The 23,882-nt window shown below is 43.5% G+C and overlaps 1 protein-coding gene and 1 long non-coding RNA gene across 7 annotated transcripts in view; both read right to left on the reverse strand.

Annotated features, from left to right (window-relative positions):
* Positions 1-4,146: 4,146 nt before the first annotated feature.
* Positions 4,147-5,334, reverse strand: LOC121587395. Its single transcript, XR_006004057.1, has 4 exons — positions 5,269-5,334; positions 5,087-5,141; positions 4,924-4,984; positions 4,147-4,231 (listed from the first exon to the last, which is right to left on the reverse strand). It is a non-coding gene; the product is annotated as an uncharacterized LOC121587395 (long non-coding RNA).
* An 11,795-nt stretch (positions 5,335-17,129) lies between these two features.
* Positions 17,130-23,882, reverse strand: part of LOC121530961 (oxysterol-binding protein 2-like) — a 78,777-nt gene continuing 72,024 nt past the window's right edge. For 4 of the 6 annotated variants that reach the window (XM_041836370.2, XM_041836368.2, XM_041836373.2 and 1 more), the window contains 5 exons: positions 23,148-23,243; positions 22,744-22,928; positions 22,347-22,567; positions 21,814-21,834; positions 17,130-17,840 (listed from right to left, as the gene is read on the reverse strand). In XM_041836370.2, coding sequence (XP_041692304.1) covers positions 17,698-17,840; positions 21,814-21,834; positions 22,347-22,567; positions 22,744-22,928; positions 23,148-23,243 — 666 coding nt within the window. In that variant the 3' untranslated portion in view covers positions 17,130-17,697. The remainder of the gene's footprint in view (positions 17,841-21,813; positions 21,835-22,346; positions 22,568-22,743; positions 22,929-23,147; positions 23,244-23,882) is intronic. The other 2 variants (XM_041836371.2, XM_041836369.2) reach the window with 1 other exon arrangement.

Genomic DNA, 23,882 nt, shown 5'->3' on the forward strand with positions numbered 1-23,882 from the left:
TCCCTCTGTGGCCTTGTTAGGCCTACATCTCCTCCTCCAGCGGACACACCCCTCATCTGAGTCCTCATCCTCCTCATCATCCTCATCCACAGAGAGCACATACCTGCTGACAGATCCGATACAGATATGAAACAAGAGGTGGCCAGTGGTCAGAGAATATAGCGGAGACACACAGTATGTCACTTAATTCTGTGGATTCAGTGAAGGCTACCTAGGAGTGTCTCTTCTCCTATGGCGTGCTTTACGGAGGGGTAGACTTCCACTGGTCACATGTCCATGGCTAGCTCTCAGCGCCTCACAAGCACATAACAAACAAATGAATAATTGTTACTTTCACATTGGGTTATAGTTAGTGGCATAATATTATTCTATAATCAGAGATGGTCACGCCTGGACCTGGAAATTTTTCCAAAATTTCAAAAAAAGATCACAATTTTTTTACTTTTCAAAAATAAATATATATTTCTAACAATAAAAAAATCCCCAACTAGAACATTTTCCGTCTCGATAGAACTGCCAAAGGGGGTGGGGTTGCAATCTACTGTAGAGATAGCCTGCAGAGCTCTATCGTACTATCCAGGTCTGTGCCCAAACAGTTTGAGCTTCTACTTCTAAAAATCCACCTTTCCAGAAATAAGTCTCTCACTGTTGCCGCTTGCTACAGACCCCCCTCAGCCCCGAGCTGTGCCCTGGACACCATATGTGAACTGATTGCCCCCCATCTATCCTCAGCGTTCGTACTGCTTGGTGACCTAAACTGGGATATGCTTAACACCCCGGCCAACCTACAATCTAAACTAGATGCCCTCAATCTCACACAAATTATCAACGAACCTACCAGGTACAACCCTAAATCTGTAAACATGGGCACCCTCATAGATATCATCCTGACAAATGTACCCTCTAAATACACCTCCGCTGTCTTCAACCAGCATCTCAGCGATCACTGCCTTATTGCCTGCGTCCGTAATGGGTCCGCGGTCAAACGACCACCCCTCATCACTGTCAAACGCTCCCTAAAACACTTTAGCGAGCAGGCCTTTCTAATTGACCTGGCCTGGGTATCCTGGATGGATATTGACCTCATTCCGTCAGTAGAGGATGCCTGGTTGTTCTTTAAAAGTGCTTTCCTCTCAATCTTAAATAAGCATGCCCCCTTCAAAAAATTCAGAACTAAGAACAGATATAGCCCCTGGTTCTCCTCAGACTTGACTGCCCTTGACCAGCACAAAAACATCCTGTGGCGTCATGCATTAGCATCGAACAGCCCCCGCGATATGCAACTTTTTAGGGAAGTCAGGAACCAATATACACAATCAGTTAGGAAAGCAAAGGCTAGCTTTTTCAAACAGAAATGTGCATCCTGTAGCACTAACTCCAAAAAGTTTTGGGACACTGTAAAGTCCATGGAAAATAAGAGCAGCTCCTCCCGACTGCCCACTGCACTGAGGCTAGGAAACACTGTCACCACCGATAAATCTACAATAATCGAGAATTTCAACAAGCATTTTGCTACAGCTGGCCATGCTTTCCACCTGGCTACCACTACGCCGGCCACCAGCTCTGCACCCTCCGCTGCAACTTTCGAAAGTATTTGAAAGCCAAGTTAACAAACAGATCACCGACCATTTCGAATCCCACTGTACCTTCTCTGCTATGCAATCCGGTTTCCGAGCACCTCAGCCACGCACAAGGTCCTAAACGATATTATAACCGCGATCGATAAAAGACAGTACTGCGCAGCAGTCTTCATCGACCTGGCCAAGGCTTTCGACTCTGTCAACCACCGCATTCTTATCGGCAGACTAAATAGCCTTGGTTTCTCTAATGACTGCCTCGCCTGGTTCACCAACTACTTCTCAGATAGAGTTCAATGTGTCAAATCGGAGGGCCTGTTGTCTGGACCTCTGGCCGTCTCTATGGGGGTGCCACAGGGTTAAATTCTCGGGCCAACTCTATTCTCTGTGTATATCAATGATGTCGCTCTTGCTGCTGGTGACGCTCGGATCCACCTCTATGCGGACAACACCATTTTGTATACATCTGGCCCTTCATTGGACACTGTGTTAACAAACCTCCAAACGATCTTCAACGCCATACAACACTCCTTCCGTAGCCTCCAACTGCTCTTAAACACTACTAAAACTAAATGCATGCTCTTCAACCGAACGCTGCTTGCACCCGCCCACCCGACTAGAATCACTACTCTCGGCGGGTCTGACCTAGAGTATGTGGACAACTACAAATACCTAGATGTCTGGTTAGACTGTAAACTCTCCTTCCAGACTCACATTAAGCATCTCCAATCAAAAGTTAGATCTAGAATCAGCTTCCTATTTCGCAACAAAGCCTCCTTCACTCATGCTGCCAAACATGCCCTCGTAAAACGGACTATCCTACCGATCCTTGACTTCGGCAATGTAATTTACAAAATAGCCTCCAACACTCTACTCAGCAAATTGGATGTAGTCTATCACAGTGCCATCTGTTTTGTCACCAAAGCCCCATATACTACCAACCATTGTGACCTGTACACTCTTGTTGGCTGGCTCTCACTACATATTCGTTGCCAAACCCACTGGCTCCAGGTCATCTATAAATCACTGCTAGGCAAATCCCTGTCTTATCTTAGCTCACTGGTCACCATAGCAACACCCACCCGTAGTATGCGTTCCAGCAGGTATATCTCACTGGTCATCCCCAAAGCCAACACCTCCTTTGGCCGCCATTCCTTCCAGTTCTCTGCTGCCAATGACTGGAACGAACTGCAAAAATCTCTGAAGCTGGAGACTCTTATCTCCCTCACTAACTTTAAGCGTCAGTTGTCAGAGAAGCTTACCGATCACTGCACCTGTATACAGCCATTCTGAAATTAGCCCACCCAACTACCTCATCCCCATATTGTTATTTATTTTGCTAATTTTGCACCCCAGTATCTCTATTTGCACATCTATCATTCCAGTGTTAATACGAAATTGTAACTATTTTGCACTATGGCCTATTTATTGCCTTACCTCCATAACTTACTACATTCGCACACACTGTATATATATTTTCTGTTGTATTTTTGACTTTATGTTTTGTTTACCCCATATGTAACTCTGTGTTGTTGTTTTTATCGCACTGCTTTGCTTTATCTTGGTCAGGTTGCAGTTGTAAATGAGAACTTGTTCTCAACTGGCTTACCTGGTTAAATAAAGGTGAAAAAAATGAAAAAATGAAAATAAAGACTTACATGGTGTATACTTGAGATCCCTTGGCTCCTGTGTGGGTGTGTCATAGTCACTCCGGTCAGTGTAGAGACCATGTTCATGTGCCTGACAGACTTAATGTCTGAATGGCATCTTATGGTGACGTAAAACAGATGTTTATTATGTGAACTTTTAAATGTTCCTTCTAAATGTTGGTTGAAGCCCCTAGCTCCTGCCTCTCACCTGGCCTGCTGTGGATGTGTTGCTGGGCCTTCTCTGTGCGGACAGAGTCCAGGTCTGTCAATGGTCACAGTGTCAAAACTCCAGGCACTCCTGGAGGAGACAGGAAGAGGCTGCAGTTACTGTTAGTGATGAATTCCTTATTTAGCTTAAAGAATATCCTGGGTGTCTGGTAAATGACTAAATGTAAATATAACTGTAACCATGTAAATGCATAGGGTAGATTGTATGAGCTAAAAGAGTAGAGTACCTGCAAGGTATCTGGTGGTGGTTCTAGAAGTGTGGCTCCTGTTCTCCTTGGTTCCCTCAGGATCAATACTGGAACAGGCCTCCGTGAGAACCCCTGTACCAACATTGCTGTTACTGGGAGGACCAGGGACTGACACTGGAACCAGTAGGAAAAGGCAGAAGCATCAGTGTCATAATGGAGGAACAAAATAAGTATAACAGTAACTTCTATGACTACTGTCCCCTTTCCCCTCAGATGACTACCCCCAACTCTGACACTAGACCCACTGCAGGAGGATCTCAGCCCTCTCACCTGTGGTAGGCTGGTATAACACAAAGGACTGTGAGCATGATTATACTGACAGCTGTGCATCACCCCCTGGTGGAGTCACTAGAGAGTGATGACAGTATTCATTCCTGCTAAGACCACTAAACCTCTGTGGTGCACTTTTGTTGCTCTCACTTGCCCCTAGGTTTTCACTCCAGCTAGTTCTCCTCACTCCATGCCTGTGATGAGGTTGGCTCCTCTTCCTCCCGATCGGCAGGTTACACCCGGCCTCCTGAGCTCTTCTCTGAGGGGAGAGCAGAGGGGAGAGGAGAGGTGAGAGACATCCAGACTAAACCAAGGTCCAGGTCAGAGGACGGGAGATGCTTGGCCAGGTGGGTAGGGTCAGGAGGGTAAAGGAGTCTCTGTAAATGACAGTGAGTTCTAATATCCAGTGGTCCTTTTTCTGAGGGTTCTCTCCTTAATGGTAACACTGTGGTATTGGTTGCTCAGTTCTGGCACATTATTCTTGAACAATCCATAATCCTCACACTCTAAAAGGGATCACGTTATAATGTATGTAAGGATTAAGACAAGTTGGTTCCCAGACCGGTGTCCCTGCTCAAAGTGGCTCAGGCTGAGAGGTGCTATAATAAAAAGAGCAATGAAGATATTACAATAATAGTGAGTTTATACTAGACAAAAAGTATCACTCAAGATGTGCCGTATTAAAATACAAATCAAATGCATTTTATAAAACATTTTTTACATCAGCAGTTGTCACAAAGTGCTTTACAGATACCCAGCCTAAAACCCCAAAGAGCAAGCAATGCAGATGTTAAAGCACAGTGGCTAGGAGAAGCTCCCTAGAAAGGCAGGAATTTAGGAAGAAACCTAGAACCAGGCTCTGGGGGGTGGCCAGTCCTCATCTGGCTGTGCCGGGTGGAAATTATTACAGTACATGGCCATTAAGGCCAGATCGTTCTAAAGACAACATACCTGTATTGATGCAATCATGTTTTCTGGAGATACCCTCAATCCCATTGCTATGGCTCTGCACCTGTGAACATTTAGCTACTGAAGTGAGTTCATAACAGTACGACTTTGTAGATACACAGAACAAAAAGAGGATGAACCCTGAGGATGGATGCAGCACACTGACCTGCAGGCGGCTCAGCTGGGCAAGCTATGGCATCTAGGAGGAGGTCACAGTGATCCTGTGGCATGGGTGAGCAGAGGGTACATAGGGAACAGGAGGAGAAAAAGTCCAGAGAGAAGAGAATGAATAGGAAGAAAGATTCACTGTCTCAAGTATCTATAGTCTTAGATAGGACATTATCTGACCAGTGTAAAGAAGCTCATTCTGCAGCATCTCCTTCTGCCCCTTCATGACCGCCATCGGCCATTTCCTGTGAAACACACATTTCACACACTCATAAATACAGACTCAACCTGGTGGTGAGTGGGGGTTGTTGTTGATCATAGGTTGCCCTAGAAACAAAGACCCATTGCCTAGGGGCCTTCAGGCTGCTGAGCTTCCTTTCACAAAGAAGCCAATTAATTCTGGTGCCACTATGGCCAGCTCACATGCAAACCTACACTTTGTAGTTTACAGTGATTGTGGAATTCCTTCCACTGAAGACTGAGTAGGAAAGCTGTCCATTAGGCTTACAGTTTGGAAGCACCATTACAAATTCCCAATGTTTTCAGAAGAATGTTGGAAAAACATCTGATTATCCAGCTCTGAGTAGATATGATGCTGGTTCCATTCAAATTCACGCACTCTCATGAAAACTCAATGCATAGGTGCATTTGATTGAACATTGCGCATAATGCGCAAATAAGACTATAATTTGACTTACACAATATTCGATAGCTTTATATTTCACATTTACACTACATATCGTCAAAACAGAAGCAGCATATTTGGTTTCCTCTCATTGTTTTAATTTAACCATCAATTCACACCTGCAGTCCCAAAAACGAATGAAACACAATACTTACTTTCTGGATGGTATGAAACAAAGTTGGTAGACTGCTGCAATGGCAGATTGATTGACAGGAGCATTGGTTGAGTTTCCAAGCAACCTTCAAACAGCGCTCCCCAGCCCGGGCCAAAGCCAAGCCGTTCAAACTGAGCGACCAGGGGAGGCGCACATCACAGAATGCTTCCCCCACTAGCTACTAGTGATAACAGCGGAAGTTGAAGCGCCACTGCTCCGCAATCATAACTAATTTTTTTTCCAGCTGCATGATTATTATGGCTAAGTTGATGTAATAATGTATTCTTGGCATGTCTCTAATGTAAGACTGTTGATTGTGTGTTGCAACCCTCACCTTCAATTTCAACAAACATTTTCTCAGTAGTGTTTACCTTTGCAGAAGACTCCTAATCCCCACATCTTAAGTTCAAAATAAGTAAAAGGCTACACACAGCTCAAATTGAACAGACACACATCCAGTTTCAAAAGAAACAACTTTATTATCTCCTTTTTGTCATTGTGTCTTTCTTTTGAAGACAATGTTACATGTGTATAAATGAATGGAGAAGAAACCCAATTAAAAAAGAATACCAACCCCAGCTGGAAACACTGGAGTTACACCTGAACACAGGTGCATATTTGTCAGATAGTGTGGAATATGTGTGTGAGCGTGGGGTTGAAGTGAGTATGGTAAAGGCAGGACCTCTGCTCACGTCTGTCCTTCTGGATCTGGATCACACAGGCTCTCAGTGTATTAGAACAAGACCAAACAGCAGAGTCCACAGAGCAGCAGGGTTTAATTCAGACGAGGTATGATGAGGTATCTCCCGGTCTTCATTACAATACTCCTGCCTCACAGCAGCACACAACAAAAGACATCTTAGATACACACACACACACGCATCTCACTGCGCATACATACAAATACAGTGTGTAAATGAAAGAAAATGGCACCCATGATGAGAAAAAAAATACAATAAAAACAAAGCATAGATATTAACGCTAAATCAAAACATTATGGTGTCTTTCATTAGGAAAGCAGGCAAATAGTATTTTAGGCTACAGTCCCATCTGCACTGACACTTCGGTTGTTCAGTTTTTCCTTTCTGCACAGAGCAGAGATGACCATCTTCTTTACCCCAACAAGTGCAATGAATGAATACGTCATCTAAACGTCACTGCTACTAATCAGTCTCTTACACGCGCTGGTTATCAACCCACACCCACCCATCTTTGAGATCACGTCATTTGCATATTCAAAATAAATGTATTAAAATGTATGATGTGTTTATATTATCATTCAAAATATAATATATGTGCATTCATATATAAAAATCATTGTTTCAAACCTAATATATTAAACTCAATCTATATGGAGTTGATAATTGAGAAAAATGTCATCCTTGACCTGCACATCCTATACTTTCTTCCCGCATTTCAATATTGTTTCTCACCCAGTAGTACTGTACATGATGGTATAGTATTATCTATATAATGACACATTTATAATACAGCAAAACTAAAAACCCTTACTGAGTCCAGTTTAGTTCATTCCAATGTGGGGAACCATGTCATCCTATTTTACATCTTGGTTTGTTCCACTAATAACAATGTGAGCAGTACTTATACATGTGCTTGTCTGCATGTGTGTGTATGTGTGTTATAGTTATGTGACTAATGTATGAGTGCCTGTGTGTCTGCTGAAAGGTAATAGGTACAAAGTGGATAGACTGGAACCAAACATAAATAGTGCAGAAAATGAAGGCTGTTGTTCAGGGGGTTAAAGAGAATAAGTGCCTGGCCAGAATGTGCTTGTAACAACTACTAGTCACTAATTCTCTACCCCTTTTAGGCTTTATATTATAGGCTTCAGGTGGAGGAGGGTAGTTGAACTGAAAAACAGTTGGGAGCATGAAAAAAAGTATAAAAAAAGTATGCACACACTACTGTAAGTCGCTCTGGATAAGAACGTCTGTTAAATGACGTAAATGTAAATGTGATTGGGGTAGAATTATCATCTCAGTTGAAACGTTCACATTTTACATTCAGCACTTGCTAGATAGTTTCTAAACTGAACAAAAATATAAAATGCAACATGTAACAATTTCAACGATTTTACTGAGTTACAGTTCATATAAGTAAATCAGTCAATTGAAATTAATTAATTAGGCCCTAATCTATGGATTTCACATGACTAGGCAGTGGCACAGCCATTTGGGAGCCAGGCCCAGCCAATCAGAATGAGTTTTTCCCCGAAAAAGGGCTTTATTACAGTCAGAAATACTCCTCAGTTTCATCAGCTGGGTGGCTGGTCTCAGACGATCCCGCAGGTGAAGAAGCCGGATGTGGAGGTCCTGGGCTGCAGTGCTCTGCGGTTGTGAGGCCGGTTGGACGTACTGCCAAATTCTCTAAAACAAGGCTTACGGTAGAGAAGTTAATATTAAATTCTCTGGCAACAGTTCTGGTGGACATTCCTGCAGTCAGCATGCCAATCTGTGGCATCGTGCTGAGTGACAAAACTGCACATTTTAGAGTGGCCTTTTATTGTCCCCAGCACAAGGTGTAATGATCATGCTGTTTAATTAGCTTCTTGATATGCCACACCTGTCAGGTGGATGGATTATCTTGGCAAAGCAGAAATGCTCACTAACAGGGATGTGCACAAATTTGAGAGAAATAAGCTTTTTGTGCATATGGAACATTTCTGGGCTCCTTTATTTCAGCTCATGAAACATTGGACCAACACTTTACATGTTGAATTTACATTTTTGTTCAGTATAGTTTGCATGCTATGTTTATCCCTCCCATCAACCCCTCTAGCCCTCCAGCCCAATATGTTGGGTTGAGGATGGTATTCTGTTTGTCTTCCACTGTCCTCCAGAGCACATGCCAGATCCCTGTAACAACTGCCCTCAGACACCTTAAGGGCCACATCAGAATGTGATTGTTTGTTTGTGAACTGAAAATCTAAACCAAGTAAACAATGCCAGTATCAAGAACTTTGTATAAAAATGATGTTCAGTGTGTAAGTCTCTTTTAATATAAAACATTACATCTGCAACCAAACCATGGGCGCTAGTCAGAATCAACTTCTAACTGGCTGGATCAATTTGGATTAAAAGGTACATTTTGCAGTTAATTTCATTAAAACTTCAGATTTCAACTATACACACAACTTATTATTCAGATTATTATTATTATAACTCTTTGTTTTATAATCATATTATTGTCTTGGTATTATCTTGTTATCACAAAATATACACACAAAAGGCCAGACAGTGGGTACAATACTTCCAGCCCAAATTCTACATTCCTAACAGTAATTACAAAATAATCCTCTCCCCTAAGACATTAAGTGCACAAGTCAGGGGACTTTTCCCTTATTCAGTTCTTAAAGGCAAAAGACTGACAGTGTCTTCACCAGCTGATCCCAGATCAGCCTGTCCACAGCTCTTCAACACTGGGATTCAGTCCAAGGTTTAAGCTCAGGTGAACCTGGATCAGTGCCTGGGAGTCAGTGTCCCCACTACCAGCCCTCCCTGGCTGCAGCTCACTCAACAGTGGGATGCCTGTGGTGTGCTATGGGAGGCCTGAGGAGCATGCTCTGTCTGTCTGTTGTAAGATACCAATATGCTGTCTGCAGCCACCATGGGCCTTCTTCAGCGCTATAGCAACATCAGACAGTTCTGTATAAATGCCACTACAGGTCCAGACAGGCTCTGATCTGTCATGTAGACTGCATAACTATACACTGTGGTGTAGACTTCACACTCTGCCTAGATATTAATGTGTGGGATGATGGATTTGTTTTAGGGATGAGTAATTGGTGTGCAGGGTCTAGCTACAATGCACTTTATATCCTTCAAATGACTCACTACACAATATAAGTGTTATATGTGTTTCAATGGTAAAGCACCAAAGGACTGGGCGAGTGTGCAGTGCACAGGCTGATGTCTCCTCAACATCAACACAGATATGCATTAAGCTGTGGAAACCCACAGTGAAAAGTGCTTATTTACTTCAATAGATACAGCTTCAATTACCAGTGGAGTGGAATTGGAACGGTGTTTGGAAGGTACTGTATCACAATATACCTAGTTTGTGTGAGGAAAAGTACTCTGGTTGTGTGGCTGTAAAACTACGGGTGGTTACACTCTGAGCTCACTCAGTCTGAGAGCAACTCCAGACACGTTGTTTTATACGGGCCTCAATCAACTGTTTACATGACTAGATTTGAGTGGCAAGCTGAATACACTGTCTTGACCAATCACAGTCCCTATAGCTGCTGCTAACAACAGAGGAAACATCCTTGGGACCATGTCACTGAACATCTAATATAGTTATACTGTATGTACAGTGCTGTGAAAAAGTATTTGCCCCCTTTCAGATTTTCAATATTTTTGCATATTTTTGATACTGAAACCAAAACCTAATATTAGATAAAGGGAACCTGAGTTTACAAATAACAAAAAAAAGTAATACTTATTTTATTTATTTAATTAGTTATGCAACACCCAATTCCCCTGTGTGAAAAAGTAATTGCCCCCTTACACTTAATAACGGGTTGTGCCACCTTTAGCTGCAATGACTGCAACCAAATGCTTCCTGTAGTTGTTGATCAGTCTCTCACATCGCTGTGGAGGAATTTTGGCCCACTCTTGCATGCAGAACTACTTTAACTCGGTTACATTTGTGGGTTTTCAAGCATGAACTGCTCGTTTCAAGTCCTGCCACAACATCTCAATTGGGATTAGGTCTGGACTTTGACTAGGCCATTCCAAAACTTCAAATTTGTTGTTTTTTAGCTATTTTCATGAAGCTAAAAACATGTGTGTTTTGGATCATTGTCTTGCTGCATGACCCAGCTGAGCTTCAGATTCAGCTCACAGACGGATGGCCTGACATTCTCCTGTAGAATTATCTGATACAGAGCAGAATTCATGGTTCCTTCTATTAAGGCAAGTCGATCAGGTCCTGAGGCAGCAAAGCATCCCCTAACTGTCTCCTGAGTGGCGCAGTGGTCTAAGGCACTGCATCGCAGTGCTAACTGTGCCACTAGAGATCCTGGTTCGAATCCAGGCTCTGACGCAGCCGGCCGCGACCGGGAGACTAATGGGCGGCGCACAATTGGCCCAGCGTCGTCCAGGGTAGGGGAGGGAATGGCCGGCAGGGATGTAGCTCAGTTGATAGAGCATGGTGTTTGCAACGCCAGGGTTGTGGGTTCGATTCCCACGGGGGGCCAGTATAAAAAAATAAAATAAAATATATATATATGTATTCACTAACTGTAAGTCGCTCTGGATAAGAGCGTCTGCTAAATGACTAAACTGTAAATGTAACTATCACACTACCACCACCATGCTTGACCGTTGGTATGAGGTTCATACTGTGGAATGGAGTGTTTGGTTTTTGCCAGGCATAATGGGACCCATGTCGTGCCAAAAAGCCCCTGGAAGCACCTGGATGATCATCAAGACTCTTGGAAGAATCTACTATGGGCAGATGATTCAAAACTGTAACTTTTTGGACGACATGTTGTGGCAGGACTTGAAGCGAGCAGTTCATGCTTGAAAACCCACAAATATCACTGAGTTACAGCAGTTCTGCATGGAAGAGTGGGCCAAAATTCCTCCACAGCGATGTGAGAGACTGACCAACAACTACAGGAAGCATTTGGTTGGAGTCATTGCAGCTAAAGGTGGCACAACCAGTTATTGAGCGTAAGGGAGCAATTACTTTTTCACACAGGGGCATTGGGTGTTGCATAACTTTGTTTATGAAATAAGTATGTAATTGTTGTGTTATGGTCACTCAGGTTCCCTTTATCTAATATTAGGTTTTGGTTGAAGATCTGATAACATTCAGTATCAAAAATATGCAAAAGTAGATACAAATTAGAAAGGGGGCAAATACTTTTTCACAGCACTATAGGTGCACTGTAGGTCTAAACCTGGTTCTATGTAGGTCTAAACCTGGTTCCTCCTGCAATGGAGAAAAGAACAGAGGGCACTTAAGTTGTTTACCAGACAGACAGACATAGATGGAGAACTAATTGAAGCTTTGGAGTCTGTGCCTACTGCCTACCTGCACATTCTCAATACCAGTTAATAAAATAGGGGTCAAAATAAATGTCCATCCTTTTAAACAGGGCCTGCTCTAGCCTTTTGGGGGCCCTAAGCGAGATTTGGTTGGGGGCCCCCCAACTAGTGGCAAAACATGTTAGTGGTCCCCCCCTTAGTGCTGGGCGATATGCCCTAAAAATTATATTTCGATTTTTACAAACTTCTGGACGATTCACGATATATATCTTGATTTTTAAATATGTTTTCTCTAAATAAGCTTTGTTGTACAATTAAACGGTCAAATACACTGCATTTCAAACAGTCAGTAATAATCTAATGAATTCAGGGCTTGTGAAATTATACCTAGGCTAAATATAAGCCTTCCACAACCATAAGAACCACTAATAATTTTATTATTTTATCAAAATAGTTTAAATCTGATTTTTTGCAATAATCACTTATCTGGCTTTCAAGTCTGTCTATGAAAATGCCATTTTAGTTACAAATTTAACCAGAACCATGCATAATGCACATTCACTAATCATGACTAACTTCTTGTAGCAGGCATTATAGAAAACTAACACATCTCATAAGCACGTGCTAGTGAGTAGCCAGCTAATCTTCATATTTTAAGTTTAGCAAACTTGGATCTATTTGCTAGCTAACAAGGCATAACAGTTGAATTGTTGTGAACACACTATTCTGTCTGTCTCCAACTGTTTGAACAGCATGCTAGCCTGTCCACTTTGTTCAGATGTTGAAATCAAGTGGCCTACCTTATTTCCCAGAATGAGAATGAGTTGCCCATTCCTTATATAATTGCGTTTTGTGTTTTATAAATGTGCAATAAGCATAGACTAGACAGCTAGTATAACAGTCTTTGGCTAAAATGCTACCGCAATGCAGCGCATGACAAACTGAGCATTCGTTTTCCAGAATCAATGTTCATTGATACTCCCGTTTTAGTAGTGTTTGCTCTGCACTCAATTTGAATATTTAAGACATAAAAAGGGTATCGTTAGAAAGGTTAACGTCTCCTCTAGTACAGTAAAATTATGTCTCAATGTGTTTCGGTGTCCATATGACCGATTTTGTTGGACCAAACCTCAAACGCAAATAGAGAGGAATTAGTGATCTTTCAGCTCTGTTGTTGTGAGTGGCAGGAGGAGAGGCTTGGTGTGTGTGTGTAAACAGAGAGGAAGAGGTGAAGCGAGAGTTTTCGCTCTCGGCAAAAACTGTGCCCCAAAAAACAATTTGTTTCTATGGGCTTTTCATCATTAAATAAAGATCTCTGGTGTAAATGGGAAGGTGCACACAGCACAGAAGGAGTGAAGGAGACGAGACCAGAAAGACATGAGAACAAGCGGACATAAATGCCCATAAAAAAACTAAAATATTATTGTGATACAGGCATTTGGAATATTGCGCAAAAACATACATTAGAATGAATCTAATGAATTCGATATTTCGCCCAGCCCTACCCCCCTCTTGACGGTGTAGAAACAAATGTAGATTTTAAAGTTAATTTCCTGCAACTCTACACATTTTGCCATGGGGCGTAGAGAAAGCTTTGCAATTTTATAACAAATTTCATGCAATTCTACTCATTTTGCCATGGGACAGAGAGAACATTTTTGCAGTTTTACAACACATTTCCTGCAATTCTACCCATTTTGCCATGGGGTGGAGAGAATTTATTGAAGTTTTAATGCCATGTAAATATGATAGCTGAGTGAGAATGACTAACAAATTCAATGGGGGCCCCGTGAAGGTCAGGGCCCCTGGGCACATGCCTTGCGTGCCCGGTCAGTATTTGACCATTATTATTACAAGTTAGATAGCTGGCTAGACTAACTACCAATCTAAAAGTTGTTAGCTGACATGGCTAATTGAGTGACTGTCAGTGACTGACATAAAAAGTTAAAAACTGCTGAAATTTCGAAATTGCACCTGGTGTATTCTACTACTCTTGATCTCAATATTAAATTGAGACCCCGACTGAGTTCCTACAAATAAATATATATATATATGGCTAAAATGGGTATCGTTAGAAATATATATATATATATATATAACGATACCCATTTTAGCCATATATATATATACACACTACCGGTCAAAAGTTTGGACACATCTACTCACTCAAGGGCTTTTATATATTTTTACTATTTTCTACATTGTAGAATAATAGTGAAGACATCAAAACTATGAAATAACACATATGGAATCATGTAGTAACCAAAAAAGTGTTAAACAAATCAAAAAATATTTTATATTTGAGATTCTTCAAAAAGCCACCCTTTGCCTTCATGACAGCTTTGCACACTCTTGGCATTCTCTCAACCAGCTTCATGGAATGCATTTCAATTAACAGGTGTGCCTTCTTAAAAGTTAATTTGTGGAATTTCTTTCCTTCTTAATGCGTTTGAGCCAATCCATATTATGGCAAGAACAGCTCAAATAAGCAAAGAGAAACGACAGTCCATCATTACTTTAAGACATGAAGGTCAGTCAATACGGAAAATGTCAAGAACTTTGAAAGTTTCTTCAAGTGCAGTCGCAAAAACTTTCAAGCGCTATGATGAAACTGGCTCTCATGAGGTCCGCCACAGGAATGGAAGACCCAGAGTTACCCCTGCTGCAGAGGATACGTTCCTTAGAGTTACCAGCCTCAGAAATTGCAGCCCAAATAAATGCTTCACAGAGTTCAAGTAACAGACACATCTCAACATCAACTGTACAGAGGAGACTGTGTGAATCAGGCCATGGTCGAATTGCTGCAAAGAAACCACTTCTAAAGGACACCAATAAGAAGAAGAGACTTGCTTGGGCCAAGAAACACGAGCAATGGACATTAGCCCGGTGGAAATGTGTCCTTTGGTCTGGAGTCCAAACTGGAGATATTTGGTTCCAACCGCTGTGTCTTTGTGAGATGCGATGTGGGTGAACGGATGATCTCTGCATGTGTATTTCCCACCGTAAAGCATAGAGGAGGAGGTGTTATGGTGTGGGGCTGCTTTGCTGGTGACACTGTCTGTGATATATTTAGAATTCAAGGCACACTTAACCAGCATGGCTACCACAGCATTCTGCAGCGATACGCCATCCCATCTGGTTTGGGCTTAGCGGGACTATCATTTGTTTTTCAACAGGACAATGACCCAACACACCTCCAGGCTGTGTAAGGCCTATTTTACCAAGAAGGAGAGTGATGGAGTGCTGCATTAGATGACCTGGCCTCCACAATCCCCCAATCTCAACCAAATTGAGATGGTTTGGGATGAGTCGGACCACAGTGTCAGGAAAAGCAGCCAACAAGTGCTCAGCATATGTGGGAACTCCTTCAAGACTGTTGGAAAAGCATTCCAGGTGAAGCTGGTTGAGAGAATGCCAAGAGTGTGCAAAGCTGTCATCAAGGCAAAGGGTGGCTATTTGAAGAATCTCAAATATAAAATATACAGTGAGGGAAAAAAGTATTTGATCCCCTGGTGATTTTGTACGTTTGCCCACTGACAAAGACATGATCAGTCTAACATTTTAATGGTAGGTTAATTTGAACAGTGAGAGACAGAATAACAACAAAAAAATACAGAAAAACGCATGTCAAAAATGTTATAAATTGATTTGCATTTTATTGAGGGAAATAAGTATTTGACCCCTCTGCAAAACATGACTTAGTACTTGGTGGCAAAACCCTTGTTGGCAATCACAGAGGTCAGACGTTTCTTGCAGTTGGCCACCAGGTTTGCACACATCTCAGGAGGGATTTTGTCCCACTCCTCTTTGCAGATCTTCTCCAAGTCATTAAGGTTTCGAGGCTGACGTTTGGCAACTCGAACCTTCAGCTCCCTCCACAGATTTTCTATGGGATTAAGGTCTGGAGACTGGCTAGGCCACTCCAGGACCTTAATGTGCTTCTTCTTGAGCCACTACTTTGTTGCCTTGGCCGTGTGTTTTGGGTCATTGTCATGCTGGAATACCCATCCACGACTAATTTTCAATGCCCTGGCTGAGGGAAGGAGGTTCTCACCCAAGATTTGATGGTACATGGCCCCATCCATCGTCCCTTTGATGCGGTGAAGTTGTCCTGTCACCTTAGCAGAAAAACACCCCCAAAGCATAATGTTTCCACCTCCATGTTTGACGTGGGGATGGTGTTCTTGGGGTCATAGGCAGCATTCCTCCTCCTCCAAACACGGCGAGTTGAGTTGATGCCAAAGAGCTCGATTTTGGTCTCATCTGACCACAACACTTTCACCCAGTTCTCCTCTGAATCATTCTGATGTTCATTGGCAAGCTTCAGACAGGCCTGTATATGTGCTTTCTTGAGCAGGGGGACCTTGCGGGCGCTGCAGGATTTCAGTCCTTCACGGCGTAGTGTGTTACCAATTGTTTTCTTGGTGACTATGGTCCCAGCTGCCTTGAGATCATTGACAAGATCCTCCCGTGTAGTTCTGGGCTGATTCCTCACCGTTCTCATGATCATTGCAACTCCACGAGGTGAGATCTTGCATGGAGCCCCAGGCCAAGGGAGATTGACAGTTATTTTGTGTTTCTTCCATTTGCGAATAATCGCACCAACTGTTGTCACCTTCTCACCAAGCTGCTTGGCGATGGTCTTGTAGCCCATTCCAGCCTTGTGTAGGTCTACAATCTTGTCCCTGACATCCTTGGAGAGCTCTTTGGTCTTGGCCATGGTGGAGAGTTTGGAATCTGATTGATTGATTGCTTCTGTGGACAGGTGTCTTTTATACAGATAACAAGCTGAGATTAGGAGCACTCCCTTTAAGAGTGTGCTCCTAATCTCAGCTCGTTACCTGTATAAAAGACACCTGGGAGCCAGAAATCTTTCTGATTGAGAGGGGGTCAAATACTTATTTCCCTCATTAAAATGCAAATCAATTTATAACATTTTTGACATGCGTTTTTCTGGATTTTTTTGTTGTTATTCTGTCTCTCACTGTTCAAATAAACCTACCATTAAAATTATAGACTGATCATTTCTTTGTCAGTGGGCAAACGTACAAATTCAGCAGGGGATCAAATACTTTTTTCCCTCACTGTATGTTGATTTGTTTAACACTTTTTTGGTTAGTACATGATTCCATATGTGTTACTTCATAGTTTTGATGTCTTCACTATTATTCTACCATGTAGAAAATAGTAAAAATAAAGAAAAACCCTTGAATGAGTAGGTGTTCTAAAACTTTTGACCGGTAGTGTATATAAACTGTCTTTCTATAAACGTCTTTAGCGTTCTTTTTGTCTCTCTGTCTCTCCGTCCGTCCATTAGAGAGGATGGACTTCATCTCATCCCAGGAGAACTGATTAGATGGGTTGCTGTTCAATCACTAAAACCCCTAGAAACAGATGTGCTGAGCAGAGCAAAGGTACATTGTGGGTAGCGTGTGTGGAGCACCTGATTCTTTTGGAAGTCTCTATGGGGCCCTTTTTCTATTGTATTCAATCTCCCCTCTCTCTCGCACACCCCCACACAGCTCAGTGTTACGTCAGGGAGGATCTAGAAAAGGCCCCTTTTCGCCCTTGACTCCGTAAAAAATATTACCTCTGTGTGTACGTTGGGAGGTACACTGTGTTGTGAATGTGTGAGACATACACACAGAGGTCCACACCCAGACCCAGACCCCTCTTCCTCCAGGGCCAGTGGCGGAGCAGTCTCCTGGGCCTGGGTGAGTCCAGTGATGGGGTAGGATGGGTGTGGTTGAGGCTTAGAAGATTTCAGAGCACATACTCCAGTCCTGACTGTCCTTAGCCTCCCAGTATCCACCCTTGTACACAAAGTTTGTCTCCCCAGTGATGGCGTTTGTCCTCTTGTGGAACCACTGTGGCTGGAAGCCCTCATACTCCCGACCTGGGGGAAGAGACACAAGTGTCACTCAGATGAAGGGCTCAGGGAGTTATTCTGTATGTTCTACTGTCACTCCTACACATTAGACACCTCTATGTCTGTTTCTCTGGCTGAAACAGTACAGACATAGTAGGGCCAAGTCAAGTCTGAATGAAAAAGGCACATAGCAGCAAGACCGGGTCATACTCTGGAACAGAGGGTACTAGGGAAAAGCAGTCAGCATGCAAACCCCATATAAAGGATGCCTTCCAGGTCATCTTTATTGCAGTCATGCTGTGCAGATTATCAGATCTAACAAAACCTAGGCACGTTTTTAACGTCTCTGGACCACATGAATATGATATAGTAATCGTCTCTTTTGACGAACATATCAAGAATGTTTCAAGGGCAGCTTTTTTCCATCTTCGTAACTTTGCAAAAATCCTAAAAGTTTTGTGCAAAGATTATGCATAAAAACGAATCCATGCTTTTGTCACTTCGAGATTAGACTACTGCAATGCTCTACTCTCCGGCTACCTGGATAAAGCACTAAATAAACTTCAGTTAGTGCTAAACACGGCTGCTAGAATCTTGACTAGAACCCCAAAATCTGAGCATATTACTCCAGTCCTAGCCTCTCTACACTGGCTTCCTGTTAAGGCTAGGGCTGATTTAAAGGTTTTACTGCTAACCTACAAAGCATTACATGGACTTGCTCCTACCTATCTCTCCGGTTTGGTCCTGCCATACATACCTACACGTACGCTACGGTCACAAGACGCAGGCCTCATTGTCCCTAGAATTTCTAAGCAAACAGCTGGAGGCAGGGCTTTCTCCTATACAGCAACATTTTTATGGAATGGTCTGCTTATTCATGTGAGAGATGCAGACTCGGTCTCGACCTTTAAGTCTTTACTGAAGACTCATCTCTTCAGTAGGTCCTATGATTGAGTGTAGTCTGGCCCAGGGGTGCGAAGGTAAGCGGCAAGGCACTGGAGCGATGAACTGCCCTTGCTGTCTCTGCCTTGCCGCCTCCCGTCTCTCCACTGGGATTCTCTGCCTCTGACCCTATTACGGGGGCTGAGTCGCTGGCTTACTAGTGCTCTTCCATGCGCGTCCCTAGGATGGGTGCGTCACTTGAGTGGGTTGAGTCACTGACGTGATCTTCCTGTCCGGTTTTGCGCCCCCTCGGGCTTGTGCGGTTGAGGAGAACTTCTTGGGCTATACTCAGCCTTGTCTCAGGGTAGTAAGTTGGTGATCTGTTGATATCCCTCTAGCAGTGTGGGGGCTGTGCTTTGGCAAAGTGAGTGGGGTTATATCCTGCCTGGTTGGCCGGGCAGGATATAGTGTCCACCCCCCCCCCGTCTCAGCCTCCAGTATCTATGCTGCAATAGTCTATGTGCCGGGGGGCTAGGGTCAGTCTGTTATATCTGGTATAATTATCCTGTCTTTTCTGGTGAATTTAAGTATGCTCCCTCTAATTCTCTCTCTTTCCCCCTCTCTCCCTCCCCCCCTGGAAGACCTGAGCCCTAGGACCATGCCTCAGGACTACCTGGCCTGATGACTCCTGGCTGTCCCCAGTCCACCTGGTCGTGCTGCTGCTCCAGTTTTAACTGTTCTGCCTGCCACTATGGAACCCTGACCTGTTCACCGGACGTGCTACCTTGTCCCGGACTTGCTGTTTTCGACTCTCCCTCTCGCTCTCTCCCTCTCTCGCTCTACCGCACCTGCTGTCTCGACCTCTGAATGCTCGGCTATGAAAAGCCAACTGACATTTACTCCTGAGGTACTGACCTGTTGCACCGTCTACAACCACTCTCATTATTATTTGACCTGCTGGTCATCTATGAACGTTTGAACATCTTGAAGAACAATCTGGTCATAATGGCCATGTACTCTTATAATCTCCCCCCGGCACAGCCAGAAGAGGACTGGCCACCCCTCAGAGTCTGGTTCCTCTCTAGGTTTCTTCCTAGGTTCCTGCCTTTCTAGAGAGTTTTTCCTAGCCACTGTGCTTCTACATCTACATTGCTTGCTGTTTGGGGTTTTAGGCTGGGTTTCTGTAAAAGCACTTTGTGACATCTGCTGATGTAAAAAGGGCTTTATAAATACATTTGATTTGATCTGAGATGTGCGGCGTGACTGCAAAAAAGACATCCTGGAACGCTGTCATAACCACAAAGCAGTGGCGTAAACTAAGTTAAAATACTTTGAAGTACTACTTTAGTTGTTTTTTTGGGTATCTTTACTTTACAATTAATATTTTTGACAACTTTTACTCCACTACATTCCTAAAAAAATATGTACTTTTTACTCCCATACATTTTCCCTGATGCCCAAAAGTACTCGTTACATGTAGAATGCTCAGGCAGGACAGCAATATGGGCCAATTCACGCATTCACGCACAATATAACGACTTGTCATCCCTACTGCCTCTGATCTGGTGGACTAAACACAAACAATGTTTGTAAATTATGTCCAAGCGTTGGACTGTGCCCCTGGCTGTCTGTAAATAAATAAAAAACGAGAGAATCGTGTCATCTGGTTTGCTTATTAATATAAGGAATTTGATGTACATTTAAAACCAGATACTTTTAGACTTCTACTCAAGTAGTATTTTACTGGGTGACTTTCACTTTTACTTGAGTCATTTTCTATTAAGGTACACTAGATTACCAATAGTATGTGGACACTTGCTCGTTGAAATTCTCATTCCAAAATCATTCATATGGAGTTGGTCCCCCCTTTGCTGCTGTAACAGCCACCACTCTTCTGGGAAGGCTTTCCACTAGATGTTGGAACATTGCTGTAGGGACTTGCTTCCATTCAGCCACAAGAACATTAGTGAGGTCGGGTACTGATGTTGGGCGATTAGGCCTGGTTCGCAGTCGGCGTTCCAATTCATCCCAGAGGTGTTCGATGGGGTTGACGTCAGGGCTCTGTGCAGGCCAGTCAAGTTCTTCCACACTGACCTCGACAAACCATTTCTGTATGGACCTCGCTTTGTGCATGGGGGCATTGTCATGCTGAAACAGGAAAACGCCTTCCTCAAACTGTTGCCACTAAGTTGGAAGCACAGAATGGTCTAGAATGTCATTGTATGCTGTAGCGTTGAGATTTCCCTTCACTGTAATTAAGGGGCCTTGCCCGAACCATGAAAAACAGCCCCAGACCAATATTCCTCCTCCACCAAACTTTACAGTTGGCACTATGCATTCGGGCAGGTAGCGTTCTCCTGGCATCCCCCAAACCCAGATTCATCCGTTGGACTGCCAGATGGTGAAGCGTGATTCATCACTACAGAGAACGCATTTCTACTGCTCCAGAGTCCAATGGCGGCGAGCTTTACACCACTCCAGCCGACGTTTGGCATTGCGCATGGTGATCTTAGGCTTGTGCGCGGCTGCTCTGCCATGGAAACCCATTTCATGAAGCTCCCGACGAACAGTTCTTGTGCTGACGTTGCTTCCAGAGGCAGTTTGGAACTCGGTAGAGTGTTGCAACCGAGGACAGACGTTTTTATGCGCTACGTGCTTCAGCACTCGTGGTCCCATTCTGTGAGTTTGTGTGGCCTAACACTTCGCGGCTTAGCCGTTGTTGCTCCTAAACGTTTCCACTTCACAATAACAGCACTTACATTTGACCGTGGCAGCTCTAGCAGGGCAGAAATTTGACAAACTGACTTGTTGGAAAGGTGGCATCCTATGACGGTGCCACGTTGAAAGTCACTGAGCTCTTCAGTAAGGCCATTCTACTGCCAATGTTTGTCTATGGAGATTGTATGGCTGTGTGCTCAATTTTATACACCTGTCAGCAACGGTGTGGCTGAAATAGTCATATCCACAATTTTGAAGGGGTGTCCACATACTTTGTATATATAGTGTATCTTTACTTTTACTTAAGTATTTCCACCACAAAGGGGAGGGTCAACACAAAAAAGATGGGGGTGGGGGAGGGTGATGCACAACAGCGGGACGCAAGGCCACCCCCACTCACCAGAGTCATCATAATCACACTCTGACCACCAACAGAGAGAGGAAAAGAGAGACGTGTCATGGGTACATCAAATACAGCCTACAATAGGTCACAGTGCTACACAGAGTGTTGGACTTTAACAACGTTACCAGGATTATAAGTGTCTGCTGTGTCCTCTCTCTACACTCTCCCCCTAGTAGCCTCCATTAGCGCTTCACTTCAATCCTAATCTGTTCTTTTCCTCTACTTGACCTGTCATTACCCCTCCATTTGCCGTGAGGCTCACTCCAGGTAATACTGTTCTTGTCATAATCATTTACATAAAGGCCAGGGGACCTGGAGGAATGATTCAAAGTTATGTGACTGAATAAATACCTTTCTAGAAATCCCTCACAATCAATCCAGCCCTTCTTATGGACTGTCTGAAGTGTCCTCTCTCCCCACTTCTACACCCAGCTCCTTTTTATCAGTATTTTTCTCTGTCAACTCTCCCTTACCTTTCTCCCGCTCTCCACCCTGCCCACTCTCTCTCCCTCTCTCTCTGTGTGTCTTACCGTTGTCCAGTGCGTCTGTGGCCTCCGCCTCTCTCCTCCTCCTCACAGCTCTCTGTTTCTCCTCTAGTCTCTGTTTCTCAGAGTTGGCCTCGTCCCATCTCCCTGCTTCCATCAGCCTCTGGTCCGGTCTCAGTCGGCTGTCCGTCAGCCCCACCCCATCCTCCGGCTCATTCAACGTCAGCGCCAGCGATGAGAAGAAGTACATGTTCTCAGCGTTATCCCTGACAGAGGGAGAGAGAGGGAGAGAGAGGGAATAGGGAGGAAGTGGGGGAGAGGGGAGAGCAGTTGCTCTGTAATGTAGTATTCTTTACAAGTCAGTGTTTTTGTATAAGGTGCATCGTAGGCTTAGTGCGTGATCTGTGTTACTGTATAAACTGTTGTGCTGGACAGTGCTTACGGGAGAGGGTATTTCTTCCACAGTAGTTTGGGGGACAGGGTCTGGTAGACAGTCTTTTGCTTGCCCTCGGAGCCGCTGCCCCCTTTGCTGCTCTGGACGATCTTGGAGCTCTCGATCTTATCATCCCACGTGCCAGACAGGATGTAGTGGGCCTGCCCTCCACTGTCTGACACCACCCCCGTTACCTGGACAACACAAACACACAGATAGAGGAGAGGGGGGTGAGGAAATGTATAATTCCGTATGTAGAAAATAATACAATATCCCTCCATAGTTGATACATTTGCTTGTACTATCCAGCAGGGGGCAGCCCACAACAATGTGACAACCGAGCCTACAAACTCATCATGCCACAGTCAGGTTTCAGCCAGGGCTAATTAGAGGGTGATGGTGGTAACATGTACCTTGCGTGGGACATCCCTGGAGAAATAGCTGTAGGGGGAGAACTTCAGCTGGCACGTCTCCATGGTCCTGTGGTTGACTATCTCAATGTCCCCTGACTGCCCATCGACAGTGGGAGGGATAGAGAAGGAGAGGGAGAAGCGAGGGTAGAATGGGATGGAAGACAGAATGAAAGAGAAGGAATGGATAGTAGAGAATTGCTGGTAAGCATCAATAGCATTCATGCATATTGCATACAGAAACAACTGATGAGTCATCATCAGTTCAGAAGGATAGAAAGAACCACTAACATCTCAACATTCCACAGCTGCATCAGAACAGTGTCTGTACCATAGAGATCTTATTAAATTACAGCCATATTGGTCAGGGAGAAATCCAAACCAGTCTAATTGGAATGAATGGCAGTAGAGGCATAATCCTGATTTTACTTATGCAGGAAAATAAAAATGAAGCATGTGATATATCAGAAATTGTGTTATAGAATTATTGTTAACCTAAAATGTTATATATATATAAATAGAGTTTATACAGGTTTTATACAAATGTTCTGTATAAATAGCCTCTCAAATATATGTAAACAGATTATAAATGTCTCAATTTCTGTTTTCTTGGAAAGCTGTGAGTGCTATTGTATGATACAATGTCAGTACTTGTTGCAAGTCCTATCATCAACTGATTTCAGCCAGTGTATGGCTGTGGATTGATTGGATTGTTTGAATGGAATGCTGGCATATTGG

Source organism: Coregonus clupeaformis, chromosome 18 (genome assembly GCF_020615455.1).
Source record: "Coregonus clupeaformis isolate EN_2021a chromosome 18, ASM2061545v1, whole genome shotgun sequence".
In the NCBI taxonomy this organism is placed as follows: domain Eukaryota; kingdom Metazoa; phylum Chordata; class Actinopteri; order Salmoniformes; family Salmonidae; genus Coregonus; species Coregonus clupeaformis.